The 16,646-nt window shown below is 45.2% G+C and overlaps 1 protein-coding gene across 1 annotated transcript in view; it reads left to right on the plus strand.

Moving 5' to 3' along the window:
• Nucleotides 1-11,783, plus strand: part of LOC126419630 (coiled-coil domain-containing protein 96-like) — a 182,762-nt gene extending 170,979 nt beyond the window's left edge. The window contains exon 10 of the mRNA XM_050086819.1: nt 11,559-11,783. Within this exon, the coding sequence (XP_049942776.1) occupies nt 11,559-11,783 (225 nt within the window). The remainder of the gene's footprint in view (nt 1-11,558) is intronic.
• Nucleotides 11,784-16,646: the final 4,863 nt, after the last annotated feature.

Here is a 16,646-nt window from a genome sequence, read left to right on the forward strand (position 1 = left end):
CACTCTGTGTAACAAGCGGTCAGATGTTTGATTTTATGATATATCAATGCTCGACGACAGAACTTGATCCAGCAATGTCAAATAGTTTTGGTCTTAGTGAATCAGTAGTGGTGAAATTAGCAGAAACATTCAGTCAAACAAATGTGCTTCTTATTTCGATAATTGTTTCTCAAATTATGGTCTCCTGCAGCACTTGAGAAATAAGGATGTGTACGCAATATGTACAGTGCGCCAAAATCGCTTCAAGAACCAACCATTTTCGAGTGACGAAGAGATGAAAGAAAGTGGTAGAGGCTCTGCTGAGGAACGGATAGGTGAAGATGGATAATTTATAGTAACAAAATCGTATGACAATAAGCCAGTGGTAATGGCGTCGAATTTAGTGGGAATTGGAAGCAAAGATGTGTGTAAACGATGGGATAAAACTGTAAAGAAACGTTTGAAATCGAACGGTAGAAGTTATTCAACTCTACAAACACATATGGGAGGGGTCGAAAAGATGGATTTTCTGATCGCAATTTGTAGCACATCATCAGATCGCTAAAATGTGCCCTTCGCATGTTTGCTCTTGCAATTGATGTTGCATGTGTAAAAGCATGGGTTGAGTACAAGAAAAACGCGTCAGAATTACGGGTTACTAAAAATAAGACCCATGATTTGCTTCGCTTTAGGGTAAGTGTGACCAAAGTAATGAGAAAAATAGATAAGCCAGCTGTCAGGAAAAGGGGGCGTCCCACTAGTGTGAGTCCAATGACGACTCCAAGTACTTCAAAACGAGCCAATGTGGAAGTTCGTCCAAAAGCTGATGTTTGTTTGGACAATGTTGGGCATCTTCCAGTGATCAGTGACAAAATCGTTTCACAGGTGGAAGAAACCGTGTTGCAAAGGCAAAACCAAATTTTATTGTGTAAAATGTCACACTTATGTGTCGATAGAAGACAATTGTTTCTTTGATTATCATTCTTCACAAGTGTAAAACCATCGTTTATGTACATATTCATTTGGTAAGCTTTGTGTAATTTATGTATTTTGGTGAAATAAAATCAAAGTACTCTCACTTTTAGACTTACACTACACCCACTTGAACACAATGTCCTCATTTGGGGACGCATTGTATCCGCCCTTTGGAGGCACCACGCAATATTTCATACATCTGAAGAATCATAATTTAATTCGAAGAGCTGGGTAGCAAAGCCATGATTTTTTTCCGGAACAAAATAATTCGAAAGGGTTAATGCCATCGACTGGAAGTCATGCACAGCTACCACTACAGACAAAGCAGAGAAGAAAATGCGAGTAGGATGTGGCTGGACCGAAGAAGAATGCCAACGAGTGTCACAAGCGTTCTCCGTCAATTTTCGGATGCTTTTAACGCCGGGGTAAAGAAAAGACAGCCGATTGCTATTCTGTCAGTGAGAATTTTTTCCCGTATTTTTTGTGAGGTACAAAAATCTCCTGCTCCTCCATTAAATCCATTGTATGCGATTCTGGAAGTGGGGAGAGTTTCTTAAAGTGTTCTTCCGTGTTTTTGAATGACTGTCCTCCCTTTTTGATTATGTTGCTACCGTTGATTTTATCAATAGGTTATGTGTGTAACAGTTCATGTGTTCAGTCTGTCCTATGTACTAGCTTCAGCAAATTTTACGTGCCATTTTGTATGTTCCTGACCATGAAAATTTAGCTTCTTTATTGTTTAAGGTGTGCACTAATTCCTGTTGTTGTTTGTTGTTTGTGGAGATAGCTACAAGAGGTTTTCAATAAGTAAAGGAACATAGTTTTTTCTGAAAGTAGTTTGGTCTTATTCAGGACTCCAGTACACCATATTATTCTGCACTCTTTGGGATACAAAACCCTATTTTTGAACATAATCTCCGTTCAGTGCGACAGCCTTACGCCACCTTACTGGGAGGGCCTGTATGTCCGCGTGGTACCGCTGTACTGGTCGACGTCCGACGCAAAGTGTTGCTGCATCAAAAGCCTCCTCATCACATACGTACTGCTTCCCGTAGAGTGCATCCTTCATTGGGCCAAACAGGTGCTAACCGGAGGTGCGAGACCTGGTCTGTTCGGTGGATGAACAAGAACAGTCCAACGATGTTTTGTGAGCTCCTCTCGGTTGCGCAGATTTGTGTGGGGTCTTGTATTCTCATGGTGAGGGGGTATTTCGTTTACATTTTTGTTCAGTTTCCTTAGGGTAGCACAATACTCTTCAGAGTTGACCGTTGTACCATGAGGGAGAACATCAAACAGAATAACCCCTTCACAATCCCCAAAGACTGTCGCCATGACTTTACCGGTGAGAGTCGGGTTTTAAACTTCATCTTCGGAGGACAGGTGACGTGATGCCACACAATTGGATTGCAACCGAGCCAGGTGCTGCAGTGGTTATCATGCTGGACTCGCATTAGAAGGGACGTCAGTTCATACCCGCGTCCGACCAACCTGATTTTAGTTTTTCCTGTTTTCCCTAAATCGCTTCAGGTAAATGCCAGGTTGGGTCCTTTGAAAGGACAGGGCGTATTTTCTTCTCCATCCTTCCCTAATCTGAGCTTGTGTTCTGCCTCTAAAGACCTGTTTGTCGACAGGAAGTCAAACACTGGATCCCCTCCTCCTCCATGGATTCCAGTTTTATTTCCCGCTCGTGGAGATGAATCCATGTTTCATCGCCTGTGGCCATGTTCGTCAAAAATTGTCACGATCATCCTCGTGACCCGCAAGAAATTCCACGCAGATGGCCTTTCGTTGCTTTTTATGGTCTTGTGTTAGGCGGCGAAGAACCCAGTGGACAAACATTTGAATACTCCAACTGGTGAAAGAGTATGGCAACACTACCAACAGAGACGTTCAATAGAGCCACAAGGTTTCTGACTGTGATCCGTCGATCACAGCAAATGGGAGTATCTGCGCCTTCCAACATTGCAGGAATGGCAGATTTGTACAGCCGGCAGGCCGGCGGGAGCTCGGACAAGTTTGCGCGACCATCTTACGGTGGTGACAGATGCCTCGTACAAGGACTCACCATGCTTTTGTTCGCTCCTAGGAAATAGACATACTGCAAGGACCTATGGATATCTGCGATGCTCTAGCTTTCCACGAAAAGAAAAGCAGTGGCAGCTCTCAGTTTGGAACGCACTTCCCTTACAGATGCCATTTTGAAGGCTATATGTAGGGTCGCCACCTACCAGAACTTCGAGAAACTACATTCCACGCTGTCCCACAACAAATTCCGCATTGTTTCAATCGAAAATGCCCGACAAAAAAATGTTGCATAACTTATTGAACTTCGCTCGTACTTTTACTTTATGTGAACTAAGTGGACTTTCTCTTTCCTGTCAGATGTTACCTACATAAGGTGTGTTGGCCATACATCCGATTACATTATTTGTTCCCTCTAAAGAGCCAAGAATTTTTCTTTTTTTGGCTATTTGTTTTTGCATTTTTGCCTACCATTGAGATGGGGAAGTCATTAGCCACGATTGTTTGCTTATTGGTGTCTATTCATCTAAATACTTAGGAATTACAATTACAAATAACTTATATTTGAACGATCACTTAGATAATGTTGTGGGAAAAGTGAAACAAAGACTGAGATTTTTTGGCAGAACACTTAGAAAATTCAACGTGTTTCCTAAAGGGAATGCCTTCGCTATGCTTGTCTGTCCTCTTCTGGAGTATTGCTGCGCAGTGTGGGATCCGCATCAGATAGGACAACACGGAACGTAGAAATAGTCGAAAGATGTGCAGTTCGCTTTACATTTTCGCGAAATAGGAGAGAGAGTGTCACGAATCTGATATGTGGGTTAAGACGAAGAAGTGATTCGTTACAGCGAGATATTGTCACAAAATTTCAATCACCAACTTTCACCTCAGAGTGCGAACGTATTTCGTCGCCAACCTACCTAGGGAGAAATGATCATTGTAGTGAAATAAGAGAAATCACAGTTCTTACAGAATAATTTAACTTTCTAATTCACCAAGGCGCTGTTCATGAGTGGAACGGTAGAAAAACAGCCTGAAAGTGCGTCGATGAACCCGCTACCTGGCACGACATTGTGAACTGCATGCCCTCTTTGTTCCATCGTATTTTGTTTGCCTTGTGTAACATCGTTTTATATGCAGCTTTTTTATGTGTATCGGGTGACGCGATGAGGCGGGAATTGTGGTGCTGTAAGCTTTTAACTGTAGATTTTGAAATTATGGCTCTTGCAATTTTCTGTGCACAAATCTAGGTTAATGTTATTGTTTTTCTGTATTCAGCTGTGAAATTTGTTTTCTTGTGTAAATTGTTAAAAAGTTCCTAAGTTAGTTTATTTTTAAAAAAAAATCTTTATTACAAACCATAATAATTATACAATATTAACCCACTTCCTTATCTGATTAGTGACCGAGCGAGGTGGCGCAGTGGTTAGCACACTGGACTCGCATTCGGGAGGACGACGGTTCAATCCCGTCTCCGGCCATCCTGATTTAGGTTTTCCGTGATTTCCCTAAATCGCTTCAGGCAAATGCCGGGATGGTTCCTTTGAAAGGGCACGGCCGACTTCCTTCCCTCATCCGAGTTTGCGCTCCGTCCCTAATGACCTCGTTGTCGACGGGACGTTAAACACTAATCTCCTCCTCCTCCCTTATCTGATTAGTGGGTCATAATAATTATACAACTGGTAATTATGTTGCAGCTAATTACAGTTTGCAAGTGAACTACAGTTAGTATTACATACAATGGGCATTTAATGTCTAGTACCTAGGACTTATATCCATTTCTTATAACTAGTTCCTATAACCTGCAGCGTCACATGTGTGCCAGTGAGATATAAACCTACTTTGATAGCCTTGCTCATCGAGCTAAACCCGAAGAGCGTGCCCCTGGCACTGGGCAGGCCACGATGTTGATTCGCTGCAGTTCCCTAACATAATTTTCCTATAATAAGTCCTACAAACTAACTTATCCTACGTCATATCCGGTGCATGTCCTTATCGGTAGCACTGACCCCCACTTCCCCTAATCCTGCACGTGGCGGATTCCAACTATGATGGAAAGTAGGCCAGTTCACGTACAGGCGGTATGGCAATAGGGCTCTGGACGCAATCAGTGTTGGTTGTCTCAGTTATTCAGTTCACGTCCCTCAAGTATTCTGTTAAAACTTTCCATGATACCTCTTCGGCCAATGTATTTAGCAGATGGAAAGTGTCCTCACGACTAAGCAGTTGATATGTGTCGTGGTTTTGAAGTCTGTCTCGAAATGTAGTCGCAACATCATTGAAGAGGGGGCACTCGTAAACCACATGGTCCGGAGTACCCTCTGACACGCCACAGTCACACGCGGCTGTAGCCCTCTTCCGAAATCGACATGTCGGGTAGAGTCTATGGCCAGTGAGAAAATGGATCAGTCCTCGTATTGGCTCAAAGTATTTCATGTCCAAGCGCTCCCTCACTTCTGGTATGAACTGGAAAGTTCTACGTCCAGTTTCTTCTACCTCCCGAGACCCCTGCCAAAGTTCCTCTCCTCTTTTCCTTATTTCCCTTTTGTCCTCCACCCTTACACCCATGATGTCTACAATTTTCTCATAATTCCCCTTTTTCGCCCAGTACCAGCCGCCTGTTCCCTTATTTTGATGTCCAGAGGGCAAAGCCCCATTATGACTAATAGCCCCCCCCCCCCCCTGGAGATGTTCTGTAGGCCCCCACAGATCTCAATATCATACTTCTCTGGACCCTTCTTACTGTCATGGCGGACACAACCCTCGTGTGCCTCTGCGCCCAGACTCCCGAGCCGTAATCCACTATTGAGGTTAGGATGCTGTTATGGTAAAGTTTAATAAGGTGTGTGTGGGGGGGTGGGGGGGAGATGGAATCTTTTCTGTCCTATCGAGATGAGATTGTTTAATATCTGCAGAACTTTCTGGGTTACAGTGTCAATGTATTTCCCGAAGTTCCACCTCTCATCAATAATGACTCCTAGGTAGCGTGTCTCACATCACCAGAGAACTGGTGAGCCGTTAATTCTGACAGTGGGATTTCTAATTAGATGTCCTTTTAACAGCAGGTATGTGGATTTTCTGGGTGAAATTGTCATTTTAGTCATGTGGCACCATTGTTGGAGTTTCTCTATGGCTCTCTCAATTTTCGGTTCTATGTCTTCCCGGCTGCGGCCGCTGACCAACAGGAGGAGTTCATCTGCGTAGGCTATCATCTCTAGCACTACTTCGCTTTGTTGTAAACTGTCTAGTAGTGACTCCATGTGGATGTCCCAGAAGAGGGGTCCTAAAACGGATCCTAGGGGGCATACTTTAGTGATTGCTTTTCCAACTTTCTCGCTAGAGGATGATAGCCAGACCTCCCGATCCTCACAATAGCTCCTCAGGCAACCATATAGCGGCCCTGGACACTCTTTCTCCCGTGAGCAGGAGAAGAGCAAAGGCCACCACAGGTTGTCGAAGGCGCCACTGATATCCACCATGATGCCAACCACGTACTTGTGCGGGGTCGAGCCACAGACCTCGGCCACCAGGGCGATTGCATCAGATGCCGACCGCCCCGGCCTGAAGCCAAACTGCCTGCTGCTCATCCTGCACAACACCCGGTGTGCTGCCAATCTGTCAGCCAGCAATTTCTCTAGTATCTTTACAAACAGATCTAACAAGCAAATCGGCCTATATGATTTTATTTCTGCAGGGTCCTTATCAGGTCCTTTCTTTATTATGACTACATTTGTTGTTTTCCATTTCCTCGGAAACTTCCTTTGCCTTAGGCACTCATTGAAGAGTTGAGTAAGTGGCGTAGTCAGCTGGGGGGCCAGGAACTGCACCACCTCCGCCACAATGCCGTCTGGCCTAGGTGTTTTCCCTCTTTCTTATGATCTTATATGGGCTGCCACCTTCTCTTCAGAGAACGGGTAGACAGCCGTCTCATTGTTGTATATATCTTGATCTTCATTTTGCAGTTGCCGTTAACCTTCAGTCTCCCCATCCGCACTGTCGTCCGGCAGCAGGGACCGGAGGAGGACCTCTGCAGTCTTCCGCCAAGACTCCGTCATCCTGTCCCCGTGCCTGACTCTCGATAACTCGGTAGGAGAGCGGATTTTCTCTCTTATCAGCTTATAGGGGAGCTCCCATGGGTCCAAGACTAGCTGGTTTAGCACATACCTTTCCCAACTTCGCGTCCTCACCTCTCGCAGTTCCTTTTGGAACCTCTGCTTTTCCTCTCTATATTGCAACTGGGACCTTTGTCGTTGCTGCCAGACGGCACTGCGCTGGTAGTGCCTCTTCAGCCTTCTGACAGATTCACGCAGTTCTCCTAGTTCGGCCGACCATGGTGGCGGAGAGGCCGCCATGGCCTTCCTCCTAGTTGGTACAGCAGCCCTCACCGATCTGGTTACTGCACTCACCAGTTCCTCTGCTCTCTCGTCCACGTCTATGTCCTGATGTATGTCAACTTCCGGTAATGGAGGAATGTCGCGCTCCCTCGGTAGGCGTTCCCAGTCAGTTCTTTTGTAATTTAATTGTACCTCCCACACCATGGCCCAGCGGCACTCTCTTTCGCCCAAAGTGAAGTTATTAAATTGTGGTCGCTTGTGGTGGCGTTTCCTATAACCCTCCAGTGCTGAATGATGTTTGGTATGTTTGGTGTTACGAGAGTAACATCAGTATTTGTTCATTGTCCACCTCCTGCAGCGTAGGTAGGAGGGTTGCCAGGCCTGTTGGCCACCACAAGTTGCGATGCCATAATAAACTCTTCTACTTTTTCACCGTTTGCATCTCTTGTGCCAGTGTACCACAGGGGGGATTTAGCGTTGATGTCAGCTGTTATCACTACCTTTCTTCCCTGTAACGCCGTGGTTACTCTCGTTTGATGGTCTAGATGCTGTTCAATATTATCTCCGTATTGAAAATACATTTTTGTGAGAGTGATAATTCCCACTGGGGATTGCAGCTCCACGACGTTACAATGACTAGTTGTGAACTGTGGGAGTGTAGTGACCCTAAAAAGTTTGATTGTGATTATGATTGCCGCTCTCGGGTCATCCCCTCTGCTGACTATTTGCCAGGTAGCGGCAGCAAATGCAATTTTCCCAGCTTGGGAGTATGGCTCCTGTAGACAGAGTACATCTAGTCTCCTCTCTTCCACCTCCCTTCGGAGCTCCTGCATCACAAGTCGGCTGTTAAGAGTATTAAGTTGTCCAATATTTATTTTTGTCATTAAGGAAAGTACGTGTGTATTCGGTCATTCGGCCAAGTCTTGCTCCAGTCGAACACAATTTGTCCGTGTGCCAGTACTGATTGTTGGTAAATGTCGTCAAGATCGAATTTCTCTCCTCGTCTTTCGAATACTTTCTTTAGCAGGTCTCGCAAGGCTCCGAAGTCAGTGGGGAGATTCACTGATTTTAGCTGAATTCTGTCAACAGCCTCCATAACCGAGAAGGCTGCCTTCCTACCCTCTTCGTGTCCTACACGGACCGCATGTCGTAAGGCAGTTGTCGGCTGTTGTCGGCTGCTCTAGTCTCGATGGTTGCATGGTGTACTCTAAGTTGGGGTACACCCTTACCGGGTCGACAGGTGATAATCTAACAATTGGAGTGCCTTGTGTGGTGGATTTTTTACTTAAACTTGTCACTATATTTTCCTGGATCGGTTGTTGTTTATTTATTTACTCATCTTTAGAAACTGCCACAGCCACAGGATGCCCTTACCGTTGTTGGTGTATTGTCGGCTTTGTTCCCCGGCTTTCAGAGGAGGGAACTGCAACTATGAGGGGAAGGTCAGTTTGTATACCTATGTTCAGCGTGTGGAACTCAGTTTGTATAGCTTTGTCCATTGTTTCAATTTTAGCGGCGCCCGAAAGCGACCTCAAAAATTCCTTGAATTTATTTGCCCTCACAGCGTCCCTTCTCCTTTCACTCGGAGACTTTCGCTTTGGCATCTTGTTCGGTATGTCGGGCTCAACCATAGTCGATTCTAGAGATTAATTTCTGTTCGAGCATTCGGTATGTCGGGCAGTATCGTCCTGTGGCTTCGCAAGATTTTTTACCTCGATTTCTACAGGGTATGCAAATTGCTGCTGCCTTACAATATTTACGATTATGACCAGATGACCAGTCTCACCACACTTGGTGCATGCCGACTCCCTGGTACACAGCCTCAGAATGTGGTCCTGACTTATTTTCCCATTTTTGACGTGTTGCTCCATGAGCAACGTGATTCTCGAATGTCTTTGCATTACTGTCTCATTTTCTGCCTGTCCCAGCTCGTCCTGGGGAGAGGGATCAGGTGCAGCGCAAGCCCGTTGAGGCACACTCGAATCACTCATTTCATTTGTCGCCATGATTGTAACGAGTGATAAAAACGTGGGAGCTGGTGTCTTGCCCCGGAGGGGGGGGGGGGGGGGGGCTTCAACAGCTCACCCACCGACCTCACACCTAGGTCAAGGGCACTCCTGAGCTGCTGGGTTCAACGCACTGTCGCCAGTGCACTGGTCCCCCTCGGTGACTCCGTCATCGACGATTTAACGCGACGCTCCTCGGCAACCGCACCCCGCGCTCCGGAGAGGCGGATGCACCTCTCGCCCTTCGCCGTCTACTTGCCCGAGTTTCCCCCTCTCGGCCAAGGACCCACTCCTACTCAGGTGGTGGGCCGGTCCCACAGTCGTTTGGCGGTCTGGACCCATCTAACCTGGCCCAGGCGATGTCACCACCTCCTGGGTTTGGCAGAACACGCCCCGGTTACCCAGGGGCGCGGCGAAGCACCCTTGCCGACTCGCGCTGCGATCCCACGCCGACAAACGAAGTCGCCGGCATGCAGAGCACCTGCTGGCCTGTGCCCTGCGAACAGAAAAAGACTGATGTTCGGTCCCTCGACACAGCTCCCCCTGTGCCACGCACCCTTCGCTTTCGCATCGGGTTGGGTCGCAGCTCTCCCTTTTGTCGCAAGGCAGAAATGCCGAGCTTAATGTCTGGCACCACGGGAAGGTGGAAAGAGCCACTTGGGAAGGAGAGGCTATGAGAGACGCGTCACTTCTCCTTGTGAGGACTGCCACGGTACGCCCGACTAGAAGCGATACGCCCTAGTGCGAGCCTCCGTGCCTTACGGCGCGCCGGCAACGGGCAGGGCCGCGCCGTCAAGCGACCGACCTCACGCCAGACTAAGTTAGTTTCCACGAATGATCTCCATAGCTCAATTTTTGTTTTGCATGTTTCTTAAAAAGTTTTTCATGCAGCCATCGTATTCTTTCTACGCGGATTATGCTGTTCTCTACTGACCCCCACCCGCTGGCTCCTTGTTTCACATCTTAATTTCTACTCTACCTCAGTCTACATGCAAGGTACTCCTCATTTAGAATCTTTCACAACAGACATCGGTGCTTTCACTACTCTATGTAATAGGCTCTGTCAATTCTTGCACTTCAAAGTCTACACCACCACCCACCGTTCTTAGTTACTCCAAGTAGTTTGCTCACAGGCACCCGATTCCTGTGGTGTCTTGGGTTTCCCTTTCGGTGGTGATACAACATATGTTGTGATCACTCGACGTCATTCCAGCCTTTCACACGGAGCGCCGCTGCTGACGTTTGTGTCTGAAGTTTCCCCGACTCTCCCTTCGCCGTGTCGTGGACGGTGAGATGTATTCAATACCTGTAGGTTGAGTTTCATGCTGGTTTCTTCTACTCACTTTCCACTGTCGTCTCGTCTCCATCGAAGGCCTGAACAAGAGGCTTACATCATCCAAGGTGATTAATATCTTTTAGCCTTAGTAGGTATTCTCGATCTCATCATTAATTTGTAAAAACATGGAACACAGGATGTAACTCTCCTTTCTGGTTAACATATCCTCACAGATTTTGTGTGATAACGTCAGTGTAATGGCCTTGTTGAATGCTACCATTTCTGCCGTATGACGTCGGTCTCGGGTGATGGTTAGGGCGGCTATTGGCTCACTGGAGCTATTTCCCCCTTAGTATACGGTTCCTGGAGACACAGTACGTCTGACTTCAAATCTTCATCCTTTTTTTCCACCTACGCAGTAAGCTGTCAGTTCTTATAGGGGCTAAGCCGTTCAATTTTTATATTCATCAGGGGTTACGAACAAGTACTGGGCTTTCTCTTCTGTAGTCCCATGCTTTTGCAACCTCAGGATTCGCTTCCCGTTTTTTCTGTTCTGAGTTGTACTGTGAAATCGCTTTCGAAGCTTTTCTTGATCACTTCATCCTCAAGGTCCTGCATATGTTTCTCTACTGACCCCCAACCGCCCACTATCCTTCTATAGTTGCGAGTCGGCGTCTTGTGACATCTAATGGCCAATTCCGGATTACATAGAGCATCCAGATACTTCTAATGAGATAGTCTACATGCTGGGCATGAGGCTGTGTATTAGGCTACTTGGTATGTGTCATCCTTGGCAGCTGCCTTCATTCTACACAAAGTTTATTCACCCTCTTTGTGGCACACTACAGCCACGCGCCTGCAGTACTCACACAGACTGTACAAAAGCCCCTTACTACTCCAGATGCACGATACTGTGGCACGGCTGGTAATAATACTTCACATAGCTGCTGTACTTGTTTACAGGAGGTGCGCCGGCGACTAAGGATGGCGAAGGCGGACCTGGAGAAGCTACGTACAGCGTACGTCAACCAAGAGAAGCGCATAGCGGCGGCCCGCAGGCTGTTGCAGCAGAGGGAGCAGAGCCTTCGCGAGGGCGTGCATGGCCTGTCGCCACATCAGTCCTTCGTTTTGTTGCACATGGACGCGATGTGCGGGCCCTCGCTCCTTGACACCAAACGCGAACGTTAGGGCACTGTCTGTAAAAAGGCCCACTCCCCTAACTTATTTACTGTCCCGTCGTGACGTGTCATCATCGGCAACAAATTTTACATATTTATTGGGCAAAATGTAAAGTTCGTGCAACGACAGCTGGCACCCCATTGTACAAAGTCCCACTCTCACATTCCTAGCTGTCTTGTGCGACCTGACATGTCGTCATTGGTAATAAATTTTATATATTTATAGAGCAAACTGTAAAGCTAGTGCTGCTTTTATTTTTGTCTACATCGCAAGCTATTGCACAATGCACGGCAGAGCGTATGTTGTGTGCGTATTTGCAATGTTTTGTTTAATTCCATTCGAGTATTCAGAGAAGGAAAAATGACTATCAGTTATGTCTCTATATGCGCCGTATTCTCTCTTATGTCTTATCACATATTTTACGAGTGATTACAATGGTAGGAAATATCACACATTCTTCTAAAAGTACTCCTCCTCCTTCTTCATCTTTTGGCAATGAAAACCTGTACGGGTTTCAGCCTCTTCAATAAGCGTCCTGCTTTCTGGCTTCTCCGGTGCTGTTCTTTTCCATCCTCTTACATCTAAAACTTCTTATACTCATACTCTTCTCCATATTTTCCATTCATTGATTTCGTGTCTCGTTTTCCATTCGGTATCTGTCCAAAAACCTTTTTGGTCTTTCTTCCAGCATCCAGCTAAGAATACGTCCACCGCAGCCTATCCTGGTGCTTTTTATAAATCTTACAGTGTCAGAGCGGTTCAAGCCTCCATATACCATTATTATTATTATTGTTATGAACTGGCTCGTAAACCTTGTGCAGGATCCTAAGTTCGTATATTCTGACCTAGTGTTCAAACGTGCATACGCCCTCATTGATGTCTTATGGTTTGCATCTGTAAGTTACGATTGACCTAATGATAACCTTGGAGGCCACAAGAGCGTTTCAGGAGAAATGGTACATATTTTAGGAGGTCTAGTGTTAATTGATTACAGAGATATACCTGTTAGAATGTAACTGAAACAAATACACAAGATGTTACGGAAAGGCAAATCATTAAGTTCAAGGTTGAATATCGTAAATTCCACCTCCGACTTTAACGCACTTCCGAATTCTCATCTGAGCTCGTCATGGCGATCTTTCATTAGCGCAGCAACACTCATAATCCACATGATCAGTTCGTCTCTTGTGTTTCACATTTCATTGTACACTTCTCTTTTCAATCTTCCCCACAGACAAAAATGTGAAGTGGGTATAGTCCAGGAAACTTGGTTATCACGAAGCGTGACCATTTCTGCCGATTCATCTTCTCGTGAATGAAAGGTATAGGTAATCTGTAACCTGTCGACTGGAATGCTCATGGACTCCATCGTAGTGGAAGAACATAACCACCCTTGTAGACAAAGAAACCTCTTCTAATATCGCTGAAAGCTCGTTATCCAGAAAATATAGGTAATTGATCGTTCGAATGATAAATTGTTCTCCCCTCATGAAAGAACGCCAAGATGACCACAGAAGAGCCACATGTGCTGTTGCCAAGATAATTCAAAGTGCTCTGAAGTCAGAGATGCGTTTTATGAAAATAAGCTTTGGTTGTGCGGAGACACTAGTGTTTACAGTGTGGGTGTGGGTGCTATTTTTCCTTGTTCAGCGCTTTACATCTCTTACCTTGAAAATATCGGCGGATCGAAGACATCTCCATGATGCTTCTCCGTAAGTTAAATCAACGTTTTATACGTCTTGAGGAGCTCACGAACTCTTTGTTGCTAGACGCTCTTGCTTTTCTAAGTGTTGAGTCACTTGTAACTGTTGGTTTAAACTGACAGATGTACCAAACAGTCTGTTTCTTCACTGCTGATTACATCTGGGAATTCCACCACATAGAGCCGGTTATATAAATTTCGGTGACTGGAAATTAATTTTAATCTTCTTCTTGGCCGGCCGTTGTGACCGAGCGGTTCTAGACGCTTCAGTTCGGAACCGCGCTGCCGCTATGGTGGCAGGTCCGAATCCTGCCTCAGGCATGGATGTGTGTGATGTCCTTACGTTAGTTGCGTTTAAGTAGTTCTTAGTCTAGGGGACTGATGACGTCAGATGTTAGGTCCCATAGTCCTTAGAGCCATTTGAACCATCTTCTTCTTGTTCTTTCATGAAGTGTTAAACAATTTCCTGTTCTCTTTTTCAGTGCCTCTATTGTCTGTTTTTAGTTTCTGTTTCATCTCTCCGACCATGTCTTACTACCTTACTGACGTTTTCTCTTTTGGTCTATTGGCCGATAATTCAGTATTATTTTAGACTGGTAGGTGTCGGGATTTTGGACACATTACATTTTGGTGCCTCAGTTTTACGTGTCGTTCATAGTGTTGCAAGACACTGGTTTTGCGACATGGGAAGGGTTTCTGTGTGTACACTTTATGTGTTTGAGATTTAATACATGTGTCATCGAGAGTGAGGAAAATAACTTTCTTACGTAAATTTGCATGTTTAAGTTTGGTAGAAGCGGGGTGGAAGCATCACTGGAAGGGTAGCCAATTTTAGTTAGCCATGCTGTGACACAACGGCCTGCAGAGCTGCAGCCTAGTCAAGGTCAAGTGCAGGTGACGGGCACGGCAGAGAACTGGGGGAAGAACAGTATATCACGTGAGCGGCGCGTGAGGACATAACGTACCGTTCTTGTGGATGATGGGAGTGTTAATAAGGTGGGTAACAGACCTGGCTGTTCACTTGAAAGCCAGCCAATTATACGACACTATACTTACTAAGCCATTTGCTGTTTGGGCGTCCATGGTTACTAGAAATGAAAGAAAGATTGCCATTGGCTATTCCACCCAGTGTCCAAACCCACTGTAGAGAGAAGCGAAGCTAGGCTGAAGAGATGCGCAACTACCCAGGGCAACAGGCACTTTCCCTTCAGATGTTGTCGAGTGTGGTCAGAGGGCAACCCTCTCTGACTTGACAACAGGGAAAGGAGATGTATTGGTGTGAACACTTTGTTCATCCGGCTTCAGAATTCAGTCAAGAGCTGGCTGAATTCTTTTCGCACATCTCCTGAGCGGAAAAAGACAAGTGTCAATATATTTAAATTATTGGAAGAACAGCGACAGCAGAGCAACACATGGCGCGCCAGCCTCGCGCGTGTGCTTAGCCATTAAAAGCAGACTAGGGTGAAGTTGACGTTTTTCGCCACACGAACACGTAGGGCAAGTTTTCTGATATAGATTTAGCCAGGCTCAATACAGGATTTTGATAGATTTACAGATCTGACAACACATGGCAGCAGCCAAGCCGACGACGCTGTGCAACACAAGGTAAAGAACGGAGCACGCCGTTAAATGTAAATGTCGTGTCACAAGCCATTTATTACGCCAGTGATAACGAAGTTCAAAGTAGGAAGACCTGTCCTCCTTGTAGTATTTCCCGAAATTAAAGTATTTACTTAGTGCCCTCGATGGCCACGTTTCGTTAACATTTGTGGGGAAACAATAAAATTTGTTAGAGCCGGTAACATTGTTCAGCTCGACCTTAGGATAGTCTTCCCCCAGAGAGTCTTTCTTTCAGATAAAATAATTAATTATCCTTAATTTTGTGGTATTATTGATCTTTTATATTTTATGTTATTTGAGAAATTTAATACCGGGTTCCCTTTGTCTGAACAGGTCTGATTGCTCTTGTGTATTGTAATGACCCAATATGTGCAAAAGTGATTCCAATAAATACAATTACAGGGAATAGTTCGTGTCTGTTCTAAAATAGAGATCCCCTTCCTGCCTCACTGGAATATTTTAGGAACATTGATGGCAGCCGTTCTTCTGAAGGCGAGAAATAGCACGTTTCCTTACAGGTCGGTTTCAAACTGCACTATGCGCGCTAAGTGGAATAGTGCACACAATGCAAACATAACACTTACTTATTACCAAACACAGGCGTGTTTAGAAGACATTCTGTTTTCATCCATTCTTGTGACATGATCACCCTCCATTTATTCATATAATCCTTATCTCGCAATACATGCTTTTAAGTCCTAGTTCTTGTCTGATTGATATATTCCTTATCATAACAGCTGCTCTTCTTAAAAACGTCATTTCTGTAGCTCATATCGTTTCCACATTTTACTGTTGAGATGTCATTGCCACAGAGTATAGATGGTATTGCCATTAGGTTGTAGAACTTCGTTAGGGCATCTTCATCTTTTTATTGTGTTCTGTATATGGACCCATCAGTATAGTTTAAACCTTAAATATTTTTCTATAGGTCGTTCGCCTGTGACATACATGATATTTACGAAGTTACGTACATTCACTCCCTGTTTTCTGGTCACTATTACAGTTTTGCTTAGGAGTGGTTACTGATCTTAAATTCTGTAATTTTTGTCTTTAGGTCGAGATTGTTAAGTTCTAATTTTTGCAGTAATACTTAATTTATAAATGAACAGTGTTTCTCACTTCAGCTATATGAAGTTAGTCATCAGTAAAGATTGTTGTTGTTGTTGTGGTCTTCAGTCCTGAGACTGGTTTGATGCAGCTCTCCATGCTACTCTATCCTGTGCAAGCTTTTTCATCTCCCAGTACCTACTGCAACCTACATCCTTCTGAATCTGCTTAGTGTATTCATCTCTTGGTCTCCCTCTACGATTTTTACCCTCCACGCTGCCCTCCAATACTAAATTGGTGATCCCTTGATGCCTCAGAACATGTCCTACCAACCGATCCCTTCTTCTGGTCAAGTTGTGCCACAAACTTCTCTTCTCCCCAATCCTATTCAATACTTCCTCATTAGTTATGTGATCTACCCATCTAATCTTCAGCATTCTTCTGTAGCACCACATTTCTAAAGCTTCTATTCTCTTCTTGTCCAAACTATTTATCGTCCATGT

The sequence above is a fragment of the Schistocerca serialis genome, chromosome 9 (assembly GCF_023864345.2).
Source record: "Schistocerca serialis cubense isolate TAMUIC-IGC-003099 chromosome 9, iqSchSeri2.2, whole genome shotgun sequence".
Taxonomy (NCBI): Eukaryota; Metazoa; Arthropoda; class Insecta; order Orthoptera; family Acrididae; genus Schistocerca; species Schistocerca serialis.